This window comes from Phocoena phocoena, chromosome 7, assembly GCF_963924675.1.
Source record: "Phocoena phocoena chromosome 7, mPhoPho1.1, whole genome shotgun sequence".
Lineage (NCBI taxonomy): Eukaryota > Metazoa > Chordata > Mammalia > Artiodactyla > Phocoenidae > Phocoena > Phocoena phocoena.
This window is the reverse complement of record NC_089225.1, coordinates 113,183,259-113,204,110: the sequence shown is the minus strand read 5'-3', so window position 1 is coordinate 113,204,110 and position 20,852 is coordinate 113,183,259. Positions and strand designations below refer to the sequence as shown.

At 52.3% G+C, this 20,852-nt stretch overlaps 1 protein-coding gene across 1 annotated transcript in view; it reads right to left on the bottom strand.

The window, feature by feature from the left end:
• The window catches only part of TWIST2 (twist family bHLH transcription factor 2), a 51,502-nt gene extending 32,042 nt beyond the window's left edge, over nucleotides 1-19,460 (bottom strand). Inside the window, exon 1 of the mRNA XM_065880883.1 lies at nucleotides 18,777-19,460. Within this exon, the coding sequence (XP_065736955.1) occupies nucleotides 18,812-19,294 (483 nt within the window). The 5' untranslated portion in view covers nucleotides 19,295-19,460 and the 3' untranslated portion in view covers nucleotides 18,777-18,811. The remainder of the gene's footprint in view (nucleotides 1-18,776) is intronic.
• Between the last annotated feature and the right edge of the window lie 1,392 nt (nucleotides 19,461-20,852).

The following is a 20,852-nucleotide window of genomic DNA, read 5'->3' as shown; positions in this document are numbered from 1 at the left end:
GTCCCAGAGAACCACCCAGCTCAGAACACAGCGTATCTCACAGACAGAGCCACGGCCAGAGCTGCTTTGCTGCCCACCCCACCCCCCAGCATCTTCTGTCTTGTGAGGACCAGCAGCTGTGGTCCAGCCACTGATGGCGTGATGGAGTGACGCTGAGGAGAGGAGACCCCAGCCCGGGCTGATCCTGCACACAAGTTCTGCGTGACGTCCCCTTGCTGAGACACACTGCCTCACCTCTGAACCAACACCACCGGGCTCGGGTTTTGCCCAGCGTGTACCAGCTCCGGGCAGATGGCAGTTTGGGGGCTTGGAGCCCACCTGCTCTAGACCCCACCCCAGAGAAGGCCCCTGGGGCCTCGGCAGATGACGCCCAAGGGCCCTGGAGGCCTCCGGGAGCCTCGGGCTGGTGCAGCCAGAGGAGTCCCAGTGACTCGGGTTTACATCTGAGGGACTCATGTCTGGTCTATGTTGGTCTGTGTTCGTCAGGAGAGGTGGTCCAGGAGTGCCAGCCGCCTCCCTGGGCTTCCGTTAACTCCGTTCCTTCTTTCAACCATCCTTTCACTCCCTGTGAAGAGCCTCACTTGGCTGCGGGGGAGCCTGCCTGGTGCCTCGGTCCTGCTGGGCGCCATGTCTGGCTCTTCCTCTCTCCGGCCTCCACCTGACACATCCCTACCCTTTGGTTCCAGGTGTCCTCCTGCCCGCATCATCCAGGCCTTTGGGGATGCACCCAGAGACCTCTGGGAGGGATGCTCTGCCCCCGGCCTCCCAGCCCGCTCATCAGCTTCTTTCTGGTGAGGACGCTATTGCATTTCTGTCCTGGGTTCGAGGCATTTCCCAGGGGTGATGTAAAGCCCACAGCTGGCGGCCAGCCTGTCCACCCAGCCCTCAGTCTCTGGATGCCGTCTGCTGGCAACTAGCCCAGAGCAGGCAGGCCGGGCATTCCGCAGCCCTGCAGTAGATGCTTTCTTCTGTTTTCTCGAAGGGTACTCAGCCTCGACTCTCTCCCATCACAGCCCACCCCACGCCAGGACCCTGGCTGGGATTCTCCTTATTGCACCCCTACCCTCAAAGCCACTGCATAAAGCCTGGTGAGAAATGAGTATTTTACTGAGTGTGTGTGTGTTTGTGTGTGCTGAGGGCAAAGGAGATAGCACTTAGTGTACAGCACTTCAATCCTCGAATCACAAATCACAATCCCGCCCCCCCCAGATCCAGATGTATCTCTTCCCGCTATTCTCCCCTCTGTTAGGATGCACTGAAGAAGTTTCTCTCCCTCTCTCTCTCTCTCCCCCAACTTCCCTCTTCACCCCCTCCTTTTGCAGACAGAAGTTCAGGAGCTGTGTTCCTTCCAATGTCACAGCCCCCCCTTCCGGCAAACTGCCACAGGCTTCTAGGATGGAGAACGCTTACAGGGAGAGGCCGACTCTCTGTTCTCAGCAACCTCAAGGCCCCCCAGCTTCCAGGAGCGTTTCCCTCAGAAGGCAGCGAGGGAACTGTAAATCACAAATACTTTTTCCTGTCACAAGACAAAATGTGCTTTTGTATCACAGACACAGCATAATTCCTTTGTGTACTTGGTGGGGAAACAGAGGGTCCTCCTGCAATCCCCTCCCCTGCATTTTTGCATCATGCAAACACACGCTGTGTACAAACCACATGCCCGGCCTCGGGCTGGGCCAGGCTGGTGGAAGTATAAGCAAGACGTGGTCTTGGAGGCACTCGAGAGATACTGGGCAGTCAGACGTGCCCTGGAGAGAGTTACAGCAACAGGGCCACTGTGAGGGGAGCATGCTGGGGGTCACAACAAATGTCACAGTCCCCCCAGAGAAGGGGACATGGGACGGGGGTACCAGAGGGGCGGAGGCAGGGGCACGCTAGCACAGAGCATGAGGAGATGGGTGTTTTCAGGACACAACACTAGGATTTGCTCATTCACTCCACCTGTTCCCATGGAACACCTGTTCCAGGTAGCTCCCCTGCAGGTGCAGAGCACCGTGTGAAAGGGACAGACCTGCCCCCGTGGTGGAGCTGATCGGGGAGGAGGCCCGGGGTTAAAAGTGCGTAGAAGCCGCAGCCACGAGGGAACCTGGAGCAGTGCTGAGGGCAGGGGGTGGGGTAGCGGGATGGCCAAAGAATCGACATTCGACGGGGCCCAGGGGAGGCGGCACTTCGTACGCCATGTTACGGATATTTCTCCATCAACCATGGAGGTGATTAGATGAGATCAGTGACTTGCAGACATGCCCTGGCTGACTAGGTGACGGATGTCCTGAACGACAGGCTAACACTACACACCTACCAGGGGGGCCACAACCCAGCATGCTGACATCACCAAAGGCTGGTGAGGTTGTGGAGCAACAGGAACTCCTGGTCAGCGCGGGGGTGGGGGTGGGGGCTGCAGGACGGTGCAGCCACTTGGGAAGAGAGTTTTATGCTTTCTTACAAAACTAAACCTATTCTTTCACCCTGTGATCCGGCAAACGCACTCCTTGGTATTTACCCAAAGGAGCTGAAAACTTACGTCCACACAAAAACCCACACGTGGAGGTTTTTACAAGTTTTATTCTCAATTGCCAAAAACTTGGAAGCAACCAAGAAGATGTCCTTCAGTAGGTGAATGGATAAGTAAACCGTGGCACATCAGACAATGGAACGTTATTCAACACTAGAAAGAAATGAGCTATCAAGCCCTGAAAAGACATGGGGGAACCTTAAATACACGTCAGCAAGACAAAGAAGCCCACCTGAAAAAGCTCCATACTGTATGATTCCAACTGTATGACATTCTGGAAGAGATAAAGCTATGGAGACGGTAAAAAGATCAGGGGCTGCCAGGGGTTGGGGGGATGGAGGGATGAAAAGGCAGAGCACAGAGGATTTTTAGGGCAGTGAAACTATTCTGTATGACCCTACAAATGGTGGATACACATTATTATACATTTGTCCAAACCCACAGGATGTACCACACCAAGAGTGAACGCTGATACAGACTCTGGGGGATGATGACGTGTCCATGCAGTTTCATCAATTATGACAAATGCTCCACTCTGGTGGGAGAGGCTGCGTGTGGGGGTGGCGGACGGTATATGGGAAATCTCTGTACTTCCCCCTCAATTTTGCTGCGAAAATTAAACTGCTCTTAAAAAGTAGTTGAATAAAAAGGATAAATTAAATAAACAAATTTTTTTTGTTGTTTATTGTTTATTGTCCTAAGATGGGCCCAGAAGAAGGGCCCCAACCGTCCCCTGCCGGGCAGGGCACTGAGTGACAGGAAATGTTCCCTTATTGGGAAGCACATCTGATCCATGCTGGCATTGTGTAGACAGTGGGGAGTCTTCCCTACTGACAGAGAGCATTACATCTGCTTGTTTATTTACACCACACATTTAAACAGGTAGCAGGGATTCTCTGGGTTAGAAGGAACATGTTTCTAATACCACAGCAAACAAAACAAGCTCCGGTGACAAGTCTATAGGTTCACCTCATCCCCGGGCTCTGTAAGTTCAGAGGCTTCACCCCTGCCTAGTGGGTTGATGCCCAGGAGGGTAACCTGGGTTGGGGAGGGTTTAATCCATTTCTGGACCTGGGGCTCCTGTGTTCAGGCTGAATCATGACCAGCCTGCCTTGCTGAATCCTGACAGCACGGAAACAGAAACGCACAGGTGTGGCGACCTGTGGGGGGTGGCCGGAAGCAGAATCAGCCTCCCGCCACCCCCATCCCCACCCTCCTGGCAGAGAGCTGCATGGGCTCCCGCAGGCAGTGGGCAGGGGCGCAGGAAATGCCACCGGTGCGCAGCCAGCATCCAGGCCCAACCCTTGCTCTCTCCCCAGGGAACGGCACATGGGGGTCCCCATCTTGTCTGAAATAGAGATCCCCAGTGTGACCACCCATCCCAGGAACAGGAGGGGGCGTCTCACGTTTCAGACCAGCTGCTGAAGGCACAGACCACCTGCGTGCACTTCCTGGCTCCGCCCACTGCAGCTAGATGGTCTCAGCTAAGACCCCTCAGTTTCCCCAACTGGGCATTGGGAGTAAGGGCACATGGGCCATTTTCAGGATTAAAGTAACTCTACGTGCCAAGTGCTGGGACCCCTAAATGCTCCACATCACAGCCTCAGCGAGCACCCTCACTGGTCTTCCTTTGGTCCCTGAGCTTCTCTGGGGCAGCGTGGCTCCTCCCTTTGTACCAGTCTGCGGGGAGAGAGGAGGCCCCTCACATCACCACGTGGCCAGGCCTGCGGTGGGAGGCACCCCTCCGAGCCACCCCCAAACCTTGGTGCCACCCAGCTGCACCTGGCGGGCTTCACAAACCCCCTTCCTTGGCACACAGGAGCTCAGAGAAGGGGGCTGCTTGAGGGGAGGTGCCCAACGGGCACTTCAGAAGGAGCCGAGCGCAGGGCGTGGAACAGGGTCCCTCCTATGCCGGTGCAGGCTGGGCAGGGTGCACCAAGGGGCGGGTGGACCCCAGGCAGGGGGGACCCTGGCTCCGTGTCTCTGCAAAGCAGCCAAGGCCTGCACCCGCCTCCCCCAGACCCGTCTCGGCCCGGCTGTGCCCCACGGCACCAGCTTCCCTGTCCCGGTCCCACCTGGTCTAGGCCCCAGCCCGGGTTCCGACCTCCTGCACCCCAGTTCCCCTGGCCCAGGCTGACCGTCGGGGGCAGGGCGCCGCCTCCTGCCCCGTGCTCCTGGCGCCCCACTCGGCCTTCCTGCTCTGTTTATTTGCGCAGCTAGAAGACAAAAAGCCATCGCTCTGACTCACTCATGCTCCCCCGTCGGCTCTGATTCATGCAGGAGGCCCACGGCGGGGACTAACCCGGCCGTTAACCTCCTGGTTTCTTTATGTCTCTACAGCAAAGGCAACTGTGGTTTCGGATTGAGAATTCAAGCACAGCTCACTGCATCCGTGTGCTCACGGGTGTACTGCAGAGGACAGACAGCCTGGAGGAAAGTGCCTACCCAGGGCTTTCCCTCCTGGAGACCTCAGGGCCACTTCACCCGGCGGTGATGGAAACTTACAAACATTTCAGTCATCTTTCTGAAAAGGATTTGGCCATCTGGCAAGGGTGGTCCCAGAATGTGCCAGAAGCCTGCATCCGATGCAGCCCAGGGTGTGAAAGAAGACAGCCTCAGAGCAAATTAGATTATGGTTCAGAACTGGAAAGGAAGCGTGAGACTCAGAGCTGGGGGCTCAGCCCAGGGACACTAGGTTGGGAGGTGCAGATGTGATTCAGATAGTAGGTGAGGCTGCAAACCACCGGGGTCCAGGCTCCTAGAGAACCTGACTTGTCAGGATGGGAGGGGGCGTAAACCCACCGGCACCGCCAGCTTCTGCTTCAGTCCTGAACGTGTGCCGTTCATCCCCGAAGGCCAGGAGCGGGGGGTGACTGATTTGAACCTTGGATTCCAGTGACTGGTGAGCACAAGCGCCTCCAGAAGGTAAGGAGGCTTCTCCCTTGGGGTTCCTCTCAGACTGGATTCGGGGACAGTCAGTTCACTGTATTTTCTCCACTTGCTTCCACAAATCTGAAGTGGTTTACGATTAAGAGCATATATCCCCAAATACAGAGAAGAAAAGAAAGACAAATGAGGATGCTGAAACCAAACCGAGGGCGGGGTGGCCACAGGGGAAGAGGATGAGCTAATTTCTGTAATTAAGCGCTTATGCCGATCTGCCCGGGAGATAAGAGCAGAAAGCAGAAAGGTACATGGTCCCCCCCCCCGCCCCGCCCCCACCAGAAGAAGCCGGCCTGGGGTCCCGGTAGGGAGCCCAGCTGGGCCAAGTTGATGGGTTCTGGAAGAAGACATCAAATGATCCCAGCATTAAAGGCCCTCTGAGAAAACGGTGGACAGGGGACAGGGTAGTGACGGTGGATTACAGAAGATAACGAAAAATATATATTTCACATGTTACTTCAGTAGGAACCAAAGTTGTGACATGGAGTGAAAGTTCCAGCGAGGGTGGATCTGCAGGAGGGCAGAAGGCTGTCTTGCAGGAGCCCTGCTTTACCAGCGTGGGCCTGCGGGTAGGAGGGTTAACCAGAGTCCAGAGGAAGGGATGCGTGGTAAGAGCCTTCCACCCTCCCTCTCAAACGTCCTGGTTGGTTTTCTCAAATTGCATAAGTGATACATGGCATTTGCGGAAAATTTGGAAAATAAAGAAAAGCAATAAAAATAAGAAGGAAAGGAAGATTTTCCACTAACATTCTGGTCTAGAGACACGTGTCCTTACCTTTCTCTCTCTCTGGACGAACATACCCACGCAAGCACACTGTGAATTTTCAACCTGGGATCATATGTTCTGTTCTGTTCCATTGTACAACCGTTTCCCTCACGTTATTAAATATTTGCTTACGATACCAAATCTGCTGACGGTACAGTGTTCCAGAATATGGCTAAACCACACAGCTTATTCAAGCAATTCATTCAGGACATTTTAAACATTTCCCTCGTATTAACAAAGCTGATATGAATGTGTCTGCTGCTAGGCAGAGCCACCGTGATTCACTCAAAGATAACTCCTAGAAGTGCATTTGCTCCATCCAAGCTTATTTCCAATTTTTTTCTTTCAATCTTTTTTTTACCTACTGTCAAAACCTCTTTAGAAAGATTTTACAATGTATCTTCTCCCTGGCAGGGACAAGAGGACCTGGTTCCTCACCGTTTCCTCAATAATGGGAATTATCATTATCTCTATGTATTTTCCACTTTAGTAAAAAAATAGTATCCTCCTGTTTTATTTTGAATTTCTTGGCTACTGTTGAAGTTCAACACTTTTATATGTGTATGACCAACTGAATTTCTTCTTTTGTAAGTTCATATATTTTGCCCTTATTTTCTACTGGGTGATCGTCTTTTCTCTTATGGATTTTTAAGGGCTCTTTGTCTCATAAGAATATTGATCCATTATAAAACACAGTGTAAACATGTCCTTCCCAGTTCATGTGAAAATTCTGGATATCCTAGTTTTTTGGTATTTGGAAGTTTCATTTTTTAACTGAGTTGCAGTTATCCCTTTTGTTCGTGACTTGTGTCTGCTGTTCCTCAGGTGACCGGCCGCAGGGGCCAGGGCAGTGAAGGCCCCACAGCAGCACCGTCATTTCCGTCCCCTCCGTGTCCACTGTCAGGCTCTGCAGCGCCCCTGCTGCGCCGCAGCCGGTGGGCTGGGGGTGGACACACGTGTCAGTGATCCCCGCCGGACAGAGCCACGGACCTTGACGGGACAAAACGGCACTCATTTTGTCCGCCAGGATTCACCAGGAGGCCTGATTTTCTATTAGCTTTGACGGCCGATGTTTTCATGGAGAGGTTGGGTGGGTGGACGTTGTGACACCCGACTGGCTGCAGGGATAGTGAGAAGGATGGGGTAGGTGGGAGGGGGCACCCTGTGTGTGTGCACCCAAGGGTGCCGACTTAGTTCCCGTCACCCGGACGGTTATATGAAAACCAGCTGCAGGAAGGATGGAGCCCACCCGCCCAACATGACACTGCCCTACCCCGGGTGCTGGCCCAGTGTCCACAGTGTGTGGCACCCAGGGGGATATGGTGAGCCCCCAGTTCAGTTACTCAGAGCAGAGGTGGCCGGAGAGTGGAGCAGCGTCCCCAGGTACAGTAGCGCTGGTCTGCACTCGTGAACCAAGGAGCATCCCCTCTGCACCTGGGCTCCGTCCTCACAGCTGCAGGAGGAAGCACGTAGCGTTGATGCATCGGGGCCCCGGGACAAGATGCGTTTGGCTTGCGGGGGTGACCCGGGTTCTTGTCAGGCGGTGACACAACTTAACTAGGGGGCCGGCAGGCAACCTGAGTCCTGTCCTCCTGCCTCAATCTGAGTTCTCTCTCTCAGCAGCTTGAGGGAAACTGTCTGCCTCTCTTCTTCCCTCCCTGGTGGTTTTCTTTTGGGGGGAGGGGTGCACAGAGGACCAGGAAGGCGGGAACTGCAGCAGCAAATTTGCTTTCAGCCACTCACCCCTCCTGGTGAGATTCTTTCGGACCTGCTTCGTGTTCTCCTGAGCCCTCCAGTCTGATTCTCAAAGCAGAGTCCATGAGCCCAACACTATCTCTGGGGTTTCGGCAAGTGTCTCAAAGTGCTGACTGCATGACACCATGAAGGTGATGGTGTTTTTAGAAGCGGAACTGAATCACGGCGGAGGGAGCACTCTCCCACCCGTCTCCCTTGGTGGGTCTCTGGGGCACAGTGGCTCAGGAAGCAGGTGAGGAGTTACCTCAGCAGTGGGGGAAGGAGAGAAAAAAGATCAAAGGAGAAAAACCAGCAACTGGCCCCGAATGATGGCGTGCCACCCCTTTCCCCATGTCCCTCTCTCTGGGGGCAGGCCCCACCATGCTGGTCACATGTCCACTCTGCACTGGGCTAGGGTCCCAGCCCTTAGAAGGTGGCACTGGAGAAAGAGAGGGATTTACCCAAAAGAGCAGCGCAGGGCCAGAGGACGCCGTTCTCAGGAATCACCAGCTCGGGGTGGCCACAGCATCCCCTTTGAGGGTCTCTGAGCCTGCGAACCAGACTGAGATCGGCTCACTCGCGGGCAGGCCCTGGGCTTTAGGGAGCCCATTGCTGGACGCGATGGGTCCAAATGCTCCTGGGCCACCCCTGCAGCAGGTGTGAAGATGCTCCCCGTTCTTGTCTGTTGGGTCGATGGCTGGCAGTGCAGAACCTTGGGGCCACTCCCGCCCCTGCGCCCCTCCCCCCTGTAACCCCAGTCCACCGTGGAGAGGCTTCCAGAGACACAATCAACAGGCCACTAAGTGTGTTATCAGAATTGTCTGAGGGACTTTTTTTATGAACACATTAGGAAAGAGATTTCAAAAGGAAAATGCTTTTAGGCAACACAACTTGACTAGATGAGAAGCATCTGATAAGCGCTGAATCAAGTGGATAAGCTGGATTACGTCTCTGGAAAGTGGAGAAAAGGTAAAGGTCTAGCACACCTCCACCCCCAAGTCCCATCAAGTCACCAGAGAGGGCCACAGTCTGACTCAGGACTTTTTTTCTTTTTTTTTTTTTTTTTGCTGGTAAAATACACAATTCACCATTTTAACCATTTTAAAGTATACAATTCAGGAGAATTTTACACTGTTGTGCAAACATCATTGCTATCTAGTTCCAGACCTTTTTCATCACCCCACACAGAAATCCCACACCCATTAAGCAATTCTGTCCCGTTCTCCCTCCCCGCCAGTCCCTGGCAACCACGAATCTACTTTCGCCTGTTCCGGATATTTCATGTCAATGGAATCGACGCTATTTGGTGTTTTGTGTCTGACTTCTTTAACTCAGCGTAATGTTTTCAAGATTCACCCACGCTGTAGCATGAGCCAGGACATCACGCCCTCTGGCTGAGTAGTTCTCCACTGTATGGAGAGACCGCACTGCACTGACCCCTTCCTCAGCTGACGGACACCTGTATTGTTTTCACCTTTGGCTGTTGTACACAGCACTGCTATGAACATGAGTGTGCCCTTCTGTATGAACACCTGCTTTCAATTCTTTGGTGTGTACATACCCAGGAGGGAATGGTTGGGTCCTACTGGCTCTTGGAATTTTGATAACCGCAGGACTGTGAGAAACTTACCCCATCATTTTGCAAGGCAGGAAAACTGAGTCCCAGCGAAGCTATGACACACCTCAGCCCAAAAATGCAGGGCTGAGAGCAGGAAATTGAGGTCCACTGCATGTTCAAATTCAGGAGAAGTCCTGTTTGGATTCTCAATCCCCTGGACCCAAGACAATGGGTTTTTCCCAACAGATTCACTTGGGGACCTAGCCCGCCCCCTACAAGAGCAACTGCCTTTGCTTTCTGTCTAATTAAAATTTCCCCCAGTAGAAAAATACCATGTCAGAGAAATTCACCAAGGGAAAGAATTGCATATGATTTGCTCTGGAAACGGTGATTTCACTGAAGAGCAAAATCCATTGGGGAGAGGCTCGTTGACCACATGTAGTCGTGAACATTTAAAACCTCCAGAATTCACATTGTGAAGAGTCACGCAGGAGAGAGCGCGGTGGGTGCCAGGAGCCAGAAACACACCAGCTTTGCTCTTTGTGTCCTCACTTCCCCTTTGCCTCTTTCTGGTCAGCAAAAGTGAAATTATATAATTAACATTGAATGATACTCGCTGTAACTTTCAAAAAATACACAACACAAGCTGACTGTCCAAGAGCTTGCTTCATAAAATCCGCACATTGACACGCTTCTGAGGAACGAGCCAGGAGGATGAACTCTGTCATCCGTGCAAATAACGCTTTATTACCATTCAGAGAACTCGGCGGCTCCAGCAGAAGGATGCTTCACAAGATGGCCAGCATGGTGAGTTGGCTTCTCTCAGCAAAGCCAGGCGCGTTCTGTTTCCCCTGTGAACCTCAGTGGTGGGCGGGTGTCATCTCCTGGAAGTCTGCTGTCTTTGGACGAGCGAAAGCTTCAAAGTGAAATTTGACAGTGGGGTTATCTACAGGAGGAGGAAACCAGCGCTGAGTTCCCACGTCTTCTCGTTAACCCTGGCAAAGGCTGAGCCACGCTGGCTGACGCTCAGCCGTTCGTCCGCGTGACCTGAGGGCAGATCAGCAGCAGCGCCGAGGCCCGTCCGGCCCAGCTGAGCACCCGCCTCCTGGGCTCCCCTCGCCTATGCAGGGTGCTCGCCTCAGCCACCGAGCTCTCAGGGACCTCTGCCTTCTCTGGTACCTGGGGCACCCGCTGCCTCTGGCAGGGTCCTGCAAGTCGGGTGCCACCTCTGGGACGTCTGGGATGGCCCTCTCGGGGTGGCGCTGATGCCCCGGGGCAGGTGGCAGGTGAAGGCTCTGCAGGTCCTTGTTAGGTCATGCGGCCCCGTGGCCTCCCGCCTGGGGCATCATCACAGCAGCGTTGAGGCAGCCCTACTGGATTTTACAAAGTGTCCCTTTGCTGGGAAGGCCGGGAGGGTGTTTGTTCTGATAAACCACTGTCTTCTAGGTTTCTCAGGGATCCCTGGGGAGACGCGATTGGTCTCCAGGGACCAGCAGAGGGAGGTCCGCGCCCGCACACACACCTGATCCTTCCGTTTCCTTATTCAGGGGCCCCGATCCCCTCGATCGCCCTATTCCGTGTGAAATTCTCCACACATCACTTTTCCCGTTCAGATCTTCACTTTCTCTTTTACTTTGCCATTCCTGAAAACGTTACCTTTGTCATATATAAATCATAAATGATCGATTCACGTTTCCAGAATCGCTGGAGACACGTAAGAAGATTAAATCTACTCAACAGTGAAATTATGTGAAATCGTTCATTTTTGAAATGTAATAAAACAAAAGTGGATGTCGCATAATAGTGATCTTTGAAACGAGCAGATAAATATATCACAGTCCACGCTTTTTGCTTATTGTTTAATTAAAAGAAAATCTCTATCCTCAAAAAATCGTCTAAAAGAGAGTTCCGGAAGCGGCAATAATTTAACATCCGGCAAAATAGCCTTGAGTTAATTCTGCCCTTAAAATACTTGACTGCGTGGACTCTTTCCACAAGAGGGGTGTGCGTGGAGATCCCGTGCAGCCCCACCACGGACACCGTGAACGATCAGCCCCGGAAGCGCCCGCCGGTGGAGTCACCACATGGTTTCACGCAGTTCTAGGTGGTTGAAGCAGGTCATTTTGCACAAGAAAAATCAACAGAACAGGACACACCAGGCTTTCTAGGGTACAGATATCCATTAGGGGCACTTTTGTTCTAGTATCAGTGGAACAGTTTTCTTAGAGAAGAGTCACGATCGCCAGCTAAGGAGAGGGCGTCACCCAGCGCACAGTTCGGGGGCCGGGGGGGTCTGGCTGCACATCTATTACTGAATTGCCCTGAATTTCCAGAACACCCAGGCCTGCTCTACTCAGGGAACCTGAGACGAGGTGTTTATTCCCCACGCCTGTTTGTGCTGCTGTCGCGGCCTGAGGACGGGCTTTTTGTTCATCCTTTATCACTTACTACGATATGAAAGCTTTCGTGGACTTCAGTTATTAATCATGCTAGATCTCAGCTAAAGGATAAGCGTCAGAGAGGATGCGGGGTTGTAGGGTCCGGGCGGGGAAGCAGCTGAGGAAAAAAGGCTCACCAGACAGAAAAAATGCACGAAGGATCAAATCTTCTTTCTTAGGTTCCTGCCGACGCATACGGATATCATGAAAAAGGACAACAAGGTGCCCATGTGTATTCTGAAGACTTTCGTTAGTTACGACCCGATGTATACGTAGTAGGCAATTTGGGATGATTTAAACTCAGGAAAATTAATCTTCAGTGACGATGTTATATGAATAGAGACGGGGCGATGCTCTCAACTCGAGAAAGAAAATAAAGCCCTTTCCCCCCTCCTTTCCTCTCCAATTTGCAGTAATTTTAGGCATTTCCCAAAGAAATGGTAAGCACCTGTGTATTGATCAAGGCAATCTCATTAGGAATGGGATTCTCAATGTACACAGCCTTCCGGAAGTGACCCAGTAAGTACAGGTCTTCCCAACCCTGCAGGCTAGCTTTCCCTGTTACTCTTTCCGAGTTAAAAGTCTGAGTTATGGAAGCAGACGACTAGGTAGCAGGCACTTTCGCGCCCACAGGGCCAGAAAGTCAAACAAGGCAAATGGCTTTTGACTTCTGATCCCACTACACTCCATGCAAACAAATCTACTTAAAGAGCTGAGATTAATGAGAGGAAATAGCAGCTCAATGTTCATTTCTAGATCTCGTGATTGAAAGAACATGATGTCTGCTTGCATTCTGACTTCCAGAATGTTAAATCAAGGTCGAACACACACAGAAATCCACCACGGCCGCAGAGGCAGAGACTAGAAACTATTGGCCTGTGTTTTCTTTCAGGGAGTTTGTTTATTTTACAAGCTGTTCCTCAAGGAGCCCTCACTTGTCTCTGGAGCAGGCAAAAATCTCTTGAATCTCTAAGAAGAGGGACATACTCAGAGAGAACTGAACAGAAAGGCCAGTGTGGTGTTTCATCTGTGCAGCAATAGGGAAACAGCACGAACAACAAAACTTGGGGCATTTGTCCTCCATGGGGAGTCGGACAAAGGATCCCCACACCTCCCCTCCCCAGGCACAAGGCTGAACACCCACCACCGGTTTCCCTTCTGAGTTGCTCTCCCTGACGCTCCGGAGAGGCCCTGGCTGTGACCCCAGCACAAACCTCAGCCCTGGGCTTGGGGCTGGTTGTTTGGTCTCTATCGCAGTGTTAATAAAATTAGGGGTTTTGCCCAAATCTTTCCCATCAGTCACACACCAGATCTGCACGTCCGGAAGAACAAATGTGAACCCTCTATCACAAACAGCAAGGGAAAGGAATCTAATGGCAGACAACATAATTTACCATTTCTCCCCAAAGATGTAGGTGGCTATTTTTAAGGTCGAATATGAGCTCAAAAGAAAGGAGGAGTATTTTTCAGAATAACTGATTTTGATAACTTAAAGCTCGTTGGGCTCAACCCTGTCCTTCATTCAATTGATGGGGAAATTCTGGTCCAAAGAAAGGAGGGATGTGGGCAATTTTAGAGGCATTGCTCTTGGGATGTGAGAAGTAAAATTACCATCTACAGGAGACATCACGAGAAGCTGGGTCATCTAAATCTTTCCCTGATCAAATAACAGAGGAAAACGATATTATGGGAAGACACTGAACAATAACAGCCTCCACAGACACCACGCCTCGCTCTCTCAATCATGTTCCCTCTTACACATAATCACAGGATCATGTTATTCTAAATAAGACAGTTGCAGATAAAATAATACAGATTTCAAAGCACGGAAGACATTGTTTTGACTCAAAATGACTCTGTTTTCAAGTAACCACGAAACATTTCTCAGGTCGGAATAAAGTTACGTGCTGGCTTTTCCCGTTTCTGATCGAGTCTCCTTTTAGCATGACAACTGTTAGCAATCACTGAAGAAAAATCCCACCATGCCTTAGCTGACATCAGCATGGAGATCGCAGCGTTAATGTCACTGTATCTCACTCCAAAATAAACATGAAATTAAGGCACATTTAATATAACTAAATTGCGGTCAAAGACTTACCCAAACACAAAATACGTTCCTATTAAAGACAAACAAATATTAATTTAAAAGAACCATGATTCAGTTTACGATTTGATATCTCTCTGTCAGTCTCTCTCTCTCTCTCTCTCTGTGTCTCTCTGTCTCTCTCTCTCCCCATCCCCCAACTGTGTACTAAGACTTCAATCTCTACGCTTCTTGGATGAATAATTTTGATAAATCATCGGCTTCAGAATAGTGTGTGTGTGGGGGGGGGATACGTAAGTCAATATAGACTTAGTATCTTAAAAGCAAATGTTGTATCAGTTTCAGGTGAATATTTCCTGAAATTCCTTTGAAAAATATACTCGTTATTAGCAAAGGGATAAATGTATTGATTCGTCTTTCTCCTCTAGATTTCTGGGATTCTACTCTTTGTTTTAGAATTAAAAGGAACCACTTCTAATTCATTATATATTGCAAATATGAGAAATTCCTAATAAAGTGCAATAATGCAAATGATATCAGGGAAAAACATGGATTTTTGCTCAAAGCACATTTTTTTGGGCTTATTCCTCTGAGACAGGCATAATCATTCCTTATATAATTTGCTCATTTGAATATAGAAATTTTTAAAATTCCTGTGGAATATCTTTCCTTTCAGACTTTTTATTTTGAGATAACGGTAGAGTCACAGAAAGTTGTAAGGAACAGTACACAGAGATTCCCTTACACTCTTCACTCGGTTTCCCCCAGTGGTAACACCTCAAAAAACTATAATACAATATCACAACCAGGAAACTCACATTGATACACTCTCCAGACCTTATTCAGATGTCGCCAGTTTTACACGCACCCGTGTGTGTGTATGTGTGTGTGTGTGCGTGTGAGTGTTTCATTCTATACAGTTTTATCACACGTGTAGACTCAGGTGACCACGTGAAATATGTTTTCAAGCATTTCCCGTTTTTAGTGTTTCATCTTGGCTTTACCTTTGAACGCATCCATGTCTGTATCTCTCAGATTCTACGTCTTCTTTATGGCTTTGCTTCTTGGCTACACTAACGTATTCATCTCTTCTTTGAATTTTATTGCCTCATCTGTGAATTCTTTGCTAGCAGAAAGCTTTGTATTTGGTTTGCTTTCTGCAGCACATTTATCCTTTCCCAGGACAAGACACAAACATAAACAGACTTTCCAGCACACATTCACAGGGTTTTTAAAGACACCAATGAGAATAGACGAATATAAATACTAAGCTTAAAAACTGTCATAAAAGTTCAGCCTTTAAAACTGGCTTATTAAAATATTTGTTTTCTCTTAAAGCCCAGATTTAAACTACAGTTATGAGTTATAGTGATCTGCTCAGAAAGCGCTTACTTTATGATCTTTTCACCAGGCGAAAGGAATCTGGCATCTGCGCCGCCTATCCAAAATACAGTGAAGCAAGGAGGATGAAAACTCAATTCTTTCAGGTTCAAGACTTGTCTGAAAATAGTACAGCTTTCAGAAAACCTCAGAAAAGTACTACATTTCAAATGACCTCCAACAGCCACTCTCCAAGTCCCAAGCCTCCGGCTCCCACTCTGGCCAGATGGGTAGCAAGACCTGCTTCCTGCAAGATTTAGAGTAACTACAAATATCTAAGGAAACAATACCCACGTAACAGAGGTCAGCCTCTACATCAGATCTTTTCAGTGGGCACTTTATAACAAAACATTATTTATATTTCAAGTAGCTGGGCCATTCATTCTACTTCTTCCCCTGACCAACCAAAAGCTCTCCTAGGATTCTGCATTTCCATTCACCATAGGGGATTCATTTTCTTTCAGGACCAGCTAGCATTCTGAATTTAGCCATTAACGAACACCTCCAAAACGTCGATTTTCAGGAGAGAGGAAAAGGCTCACACATATCGGATGGTTAGAGGGTCCTACTCTGTTCTCCAAAGTAACTAAAAGTTCTTAGGGAAAAATAAGTAGTATTTTGAGGGTGGGAACCTACTGAAAATCTATGCAGACTGCAGAAGTTAGAGAGATATCTTCTTTAAGCACAAAGCAGAGAACACGAAAAATGTCTGATAAGTAATCATCACCTCCCCACACCCTCCCAGCCAGGTGCCCCGCCAACCCTGCACCGAAGACTCAGGCATTTAACGAGAAAACTGAAAACTCCTTTGGAGATGTTCAGATTAGATGAACCCTGCTGACTGTCCAAAGACACCTGATTTATTGTGTATTTGTATTTTTAAATACCAGGCCAAAGGAAAGAGTCAGGACAAACGTTAGCACCAGCAGTACTCTGATTCTTCCTGTGTTTCTCTTTATATCAAGGGGCAATTTCGGCGTCTAATGTGGCTGCTGCTCATGTAGACACAGCTTTTCTCATATCGCTCAACAGACGCTAAAATCACACACAATTTATGGAAAGGTCTAGAAATTCCTTACTAATACATATACCTAATGCGTCTTAAAAATGTTACAAATAAATAACAAATGGCATGGAGCAACATTTTCAGGAAATCAAACCAATTATGACTGTATTTACACTCTTAAAAACAGAAAGAATGCAAAAGCTTGTCGAACATGCCTGATAGGTAAAAACAAGGTGCGCCCGGGATCATCAGTGGGTCAAAGATTTTCACATTTCCCTTCTCCTCTGTACAGAGTGGGTATCTATCCACCTAAGGAAGCTGGTTTATCAGACCTAGTCAGTTATATTCAAGTACAGAAAAATAAAAATAAATGGGCCCCATGGAGATCATTTGCTCTCCAGCTGAATGTGTTTCTCTCTTACATGTCAGGGACTTTTTTCCCAAGAAAACTCTTAATGCTTTTCATTTATTCATTATAAGTAATACCTTTTATTTTTATATAATGTGAACTGTGCTCTATGTCTGATTCTCTGTTTTAGGAATGCGATTCTTTTCAAATGAACTGCAAAAGATCCTACGAAATTCCTGCATTAAGGTAATACCTCTTGCTTTTGTTTTCAATAATTTTCTGGAGGGAAGTCTTAATGATAATTCTGTTGACTTTTTCCTTCAACAAAGCTATATATGTGTACGTTTTAAAAAGACGACGTTCCTCATCTGTTTGTTCTTATTTCAGATGTGCTGTAAACTATGCATGGTAGAAAGGGTAAATGGAATTAACTAATGGAAGCTCATAATTTAGGCAGCAAAAACCAGAATTAATGTATTATCCCACTGTAGCATTTTAGTACTCGGCCAATCCAAACTTTCTTTCCTAGGGAAATATGTGATTGAGACACTTTCCATCTGCTTTTGACAAAGATAGGAGAAGATCCCCGTAAGTTATTCTCTGCTAAAAATTCTTTTTAAAAAGCCTATAAAATGATTACTGTCTTAGGGGCCTATTTCACCAAAAGAATTTTCAGTGGCACAGAAATAAAAACTAAAAAAATAAAATAAAATCCACCTGTGCTAGATCAGCCTTTCAGAGCCACAGCAAAAACATTTGCAGATATTATAAAACACACAGGAAAGAAATGGATATGCTTGGGAGAATGGGCGGCTGCACGCTCTTGATTAATCTAAATTCCTTCTGTGTGAAGTGGAGACGTGAATAAAAACACTACACGATGAGCGAGAAACTAAAACATACCCAAGTACGAAGGATTTCTAACCCGGCTCTCTCTCCACCAAAAATCCTGCACCCTTCACTCCATCGTCTGAGAGAAGCATGGTCACAGAGCCTTCTGGAAAGGACAGGACAGCATCTCCGCAGTTAGACATTGTCTAAGGGGCTTCTAAGGTGTCTGGTGAAAAGGGGCCGGTGCAGGACGTCCTGAGCGCTCTACTAGAGGAATCCAGAACTTCCAGTGCTCTCGGCAGCCGTGTCCCTTTGCCTTCTCCGGCGCCGGGCCCTGTCGCACCGCCTCCCTTTCCCTGCAAACCTGTTTCCCAGCCTGGACCCCTCGCGCTCTCCTGCAGGGCCGAACGCTCGGTCGCAGCGCGGCTAGAGCCCCCTCCCAGACTCTCGAGGTTCAAGGCTGGGGCCAGAGGCTCCCAGCTCCGAGGTCCACTCCACCTGCCTGCGGGCAGCCGGGGTTCCCAGCGGCTGTTTCCGCGCCGGTCCGGTCTCCGCGCCTCAGCCTCGGCCCTGTCCTCCGCGCTCGGGGCGCGGATGGTCCCCGGCTTTCGGGCTGCACTGGCCCCCGGAGCCGCCAGCAAAGGGCAGCGTCCTCCCGCCTTCCCCAGGCAAACCCAGGCGCCGCCGGTCCGCACCTCTGCGCCCACCGGGCGGGCCAGGGCGCCGACGGCCGGGTCCCCGAGGCGCGGGCCGGGACACCCTGCAAGAGCAGTCGAGGAGAACTGGGTGTCCGCACGACGAGCGCGCTCTGCCACTCCCCGGGAACGGGGCGAAGCCACAGCCTGGCACGGCACGGCCCGGCCCGGCCCAGGCAGCTTCCCGGGCGGCCTCCGCTCCGAGAGACGCAGTGGGTAAGCTGGTCCTCAGATCTCTGCCCCGGCCGGCTCCGGGCAGTTCTTCTGATGCCCACTCCCCCGACACTCACCCACAGGCCCCCACCTCCACAGAAGCAAGGACGGAAAATACCACTGTCACCAGTCAGCACGTTCGCGACTGACACCCTGTCTGGGAGCTTGCACAAAACCACAGGGGTGCCCCGGCACCTGGAAGCTTCCCGATCGACCCCCGTCTGTCGCTAGGAGGAAAAGCGCACCCCATCCTCGCCGCCGGGGCCCGCCCGCTGAGGAGGGCGCCCGTCGCGCGCGCAGCACCTACCCTGGCGCGCCGGTCCGGACGTGGGTGGCGCGGCGCTAGTGGGAGGCGGACATGGACCACGCGCCCTCCATGCGCCACACGGAGAAAGCGTAGCTGAGGCGCTCGTGGGCCACGTAGCTGCAGCTGGTCATCTTATTGTCCATCTCGTCGCTCTGCAGGACCTGGTAGAGGAAGTCTATGTACCTGGCGGCCAGCTTGAGCGTCTGGATCTTGCTGAGCTTGTCCGAGGGCAGCGTGGGGATGATCTTGCGCAGCGCAGCGAAGGCCTCGTTGAGCGACTGGGTGCGTTGGCGCTCGCGCACGTTGGCCAGGATGCGCTGGCTCTGCAGCTCCTCGAAGGACTGCGCGCTCGGGCTGCCCTTCTTGCCGCGCTTGCCGGGGGTCGGGCTGCCATCTTCGCTCGACTTCTTGCTGTAGCGCCGTTTCCGGCCGAAGCGCTTGGGCTGCCGCTCGAGCTCCTCCTCGCTGGTGCCCAGGCTGTCCACGGGGGACACGGGCGAGCTGGAGCCCTCCTCCATGGCGCCCGCCCGGCGCGCGTGGGGCTGGGGGCGCCGGGCGCCGAGCGCGCGCCGCTGGCCAAGCCCGCGGTCGCCGAGCACACGCTCTCCGAGCTGCTCGAAAGGCTCTGATTTCAAGGCCGGCTTGTGCAAAACCGAGGTCTCCGGGAGAGGAAGTTATTCTAACTTTTTTGGAAACCCTAGCCGGGCTGGGTTGCTAAATAGTTGTCAGGAGCGAGGGCGGCGCGCTGATTGGCCGCCGCGCCCGGGGGCAGGGCAAGTTCTGGGGCCTTCGCTGGCCGCCCCCGCCCCCCGGCGCGGCACTTTCAGTTTTGCCTCCCCCTTAGGCCCCGGCCGCGGCGGGCACCCGCGAGTGCCGGGCCCTCGCGCGCCGCCCGCGCCTCCATCCCGGGCTCTGACCGCTCTCCGGCCGCGCCGCGCCCTGGGCTCAGCCGACCCGGCTTTGTCTGCTCCTTAACTGGAGATCGAAACCCGCCGGGCTGCGGGGTCTCTCCCGCGCCGCGAGGGGTGCGGGTGGCGAGTCCTACCCTGGATGCGCTCCCAGGAGGTGAGGACGCGGCGGGGAGACCCCGGGGGCGCCCGGGCCAGTGTGCGCCTTGCTTGCTCCGGGACGCACAGCGAGTTCGCGCCGTGGCCCGCACGTTCGGCCAGGGGTGGGGGACGTGCGGGGCCAGTAGCCCCGGCGCCCAGACAGCGGGCGTGCGGACACGCGGGTGCCCTTGGAGACGCCGCTCTCCACGCACGCGACGCGGGGATCCGTGGAGACGCGGCCTGCTCTGCCCAGCAGTTGTATGGGGGAGTTTCTCACCCCAACTTGCTGGGGAGCCCCGGCCCCGACGGCCTTAGCAGGCCGTCCTTCTAAGTGCGTTAAAACCTCAGCGCCACCGCGAGCCTCCGCGGGAGCGCCCGGCGCCCACCGCACCCACCTGCCTGGCCCCCGCCGGGGGTGCGGGAGCGGGGCGGGGGCGCCCGCTAGGCCGCGGTGCAGGGCCCCAGCCTCGGGGCCCACTATCTCCTTCGCAAATCGGCTGTGGACAGAGGGCGGTCTGGGGAGCCGCGCGGCCTCCCCTGCGCTGGGCGCCCGCGGGGCAGCCCGGGCGGCCGCAGAGCGGGGGCCCGGCCTCGGCGGGCGACACCGGGGACGTCGGCCCCGCGCCATCTGGACGCCGAGCGCGGGCGCGTTTGAAGTGGTTCGGGGGGGCTCTTTGTTCGCCAGGCCGTTCTGGCTCGGGGCCTGGAGGTGGTTTACGGCCTGGATGCCTTTGAACCTATTCCCAGGTGACCCGGGCTCAATTAGACCCGGGCCTGAGGGGGGCTGTCAGGCGAGCCGCGTGATCAAGGGCGGGCTGGGCCCTTTTACTGCAGTTGAACTCGGGGCCGGCGTGGCTGGGCCTCGGCTGCTCCGCGGGGCCGGTCCGCGCCCACCGCGTTAGGAAACCCGAGGGCGAGCGGCTGCGTGGGCGGCCCGGGCGGCCCAGGGGGACGTTTCCCACCCCCGCAGTTAGCGATGGGAGACAGAGCTGGCGGGGAGAGGCCCGCGCACTATGTGGCTGCGTCA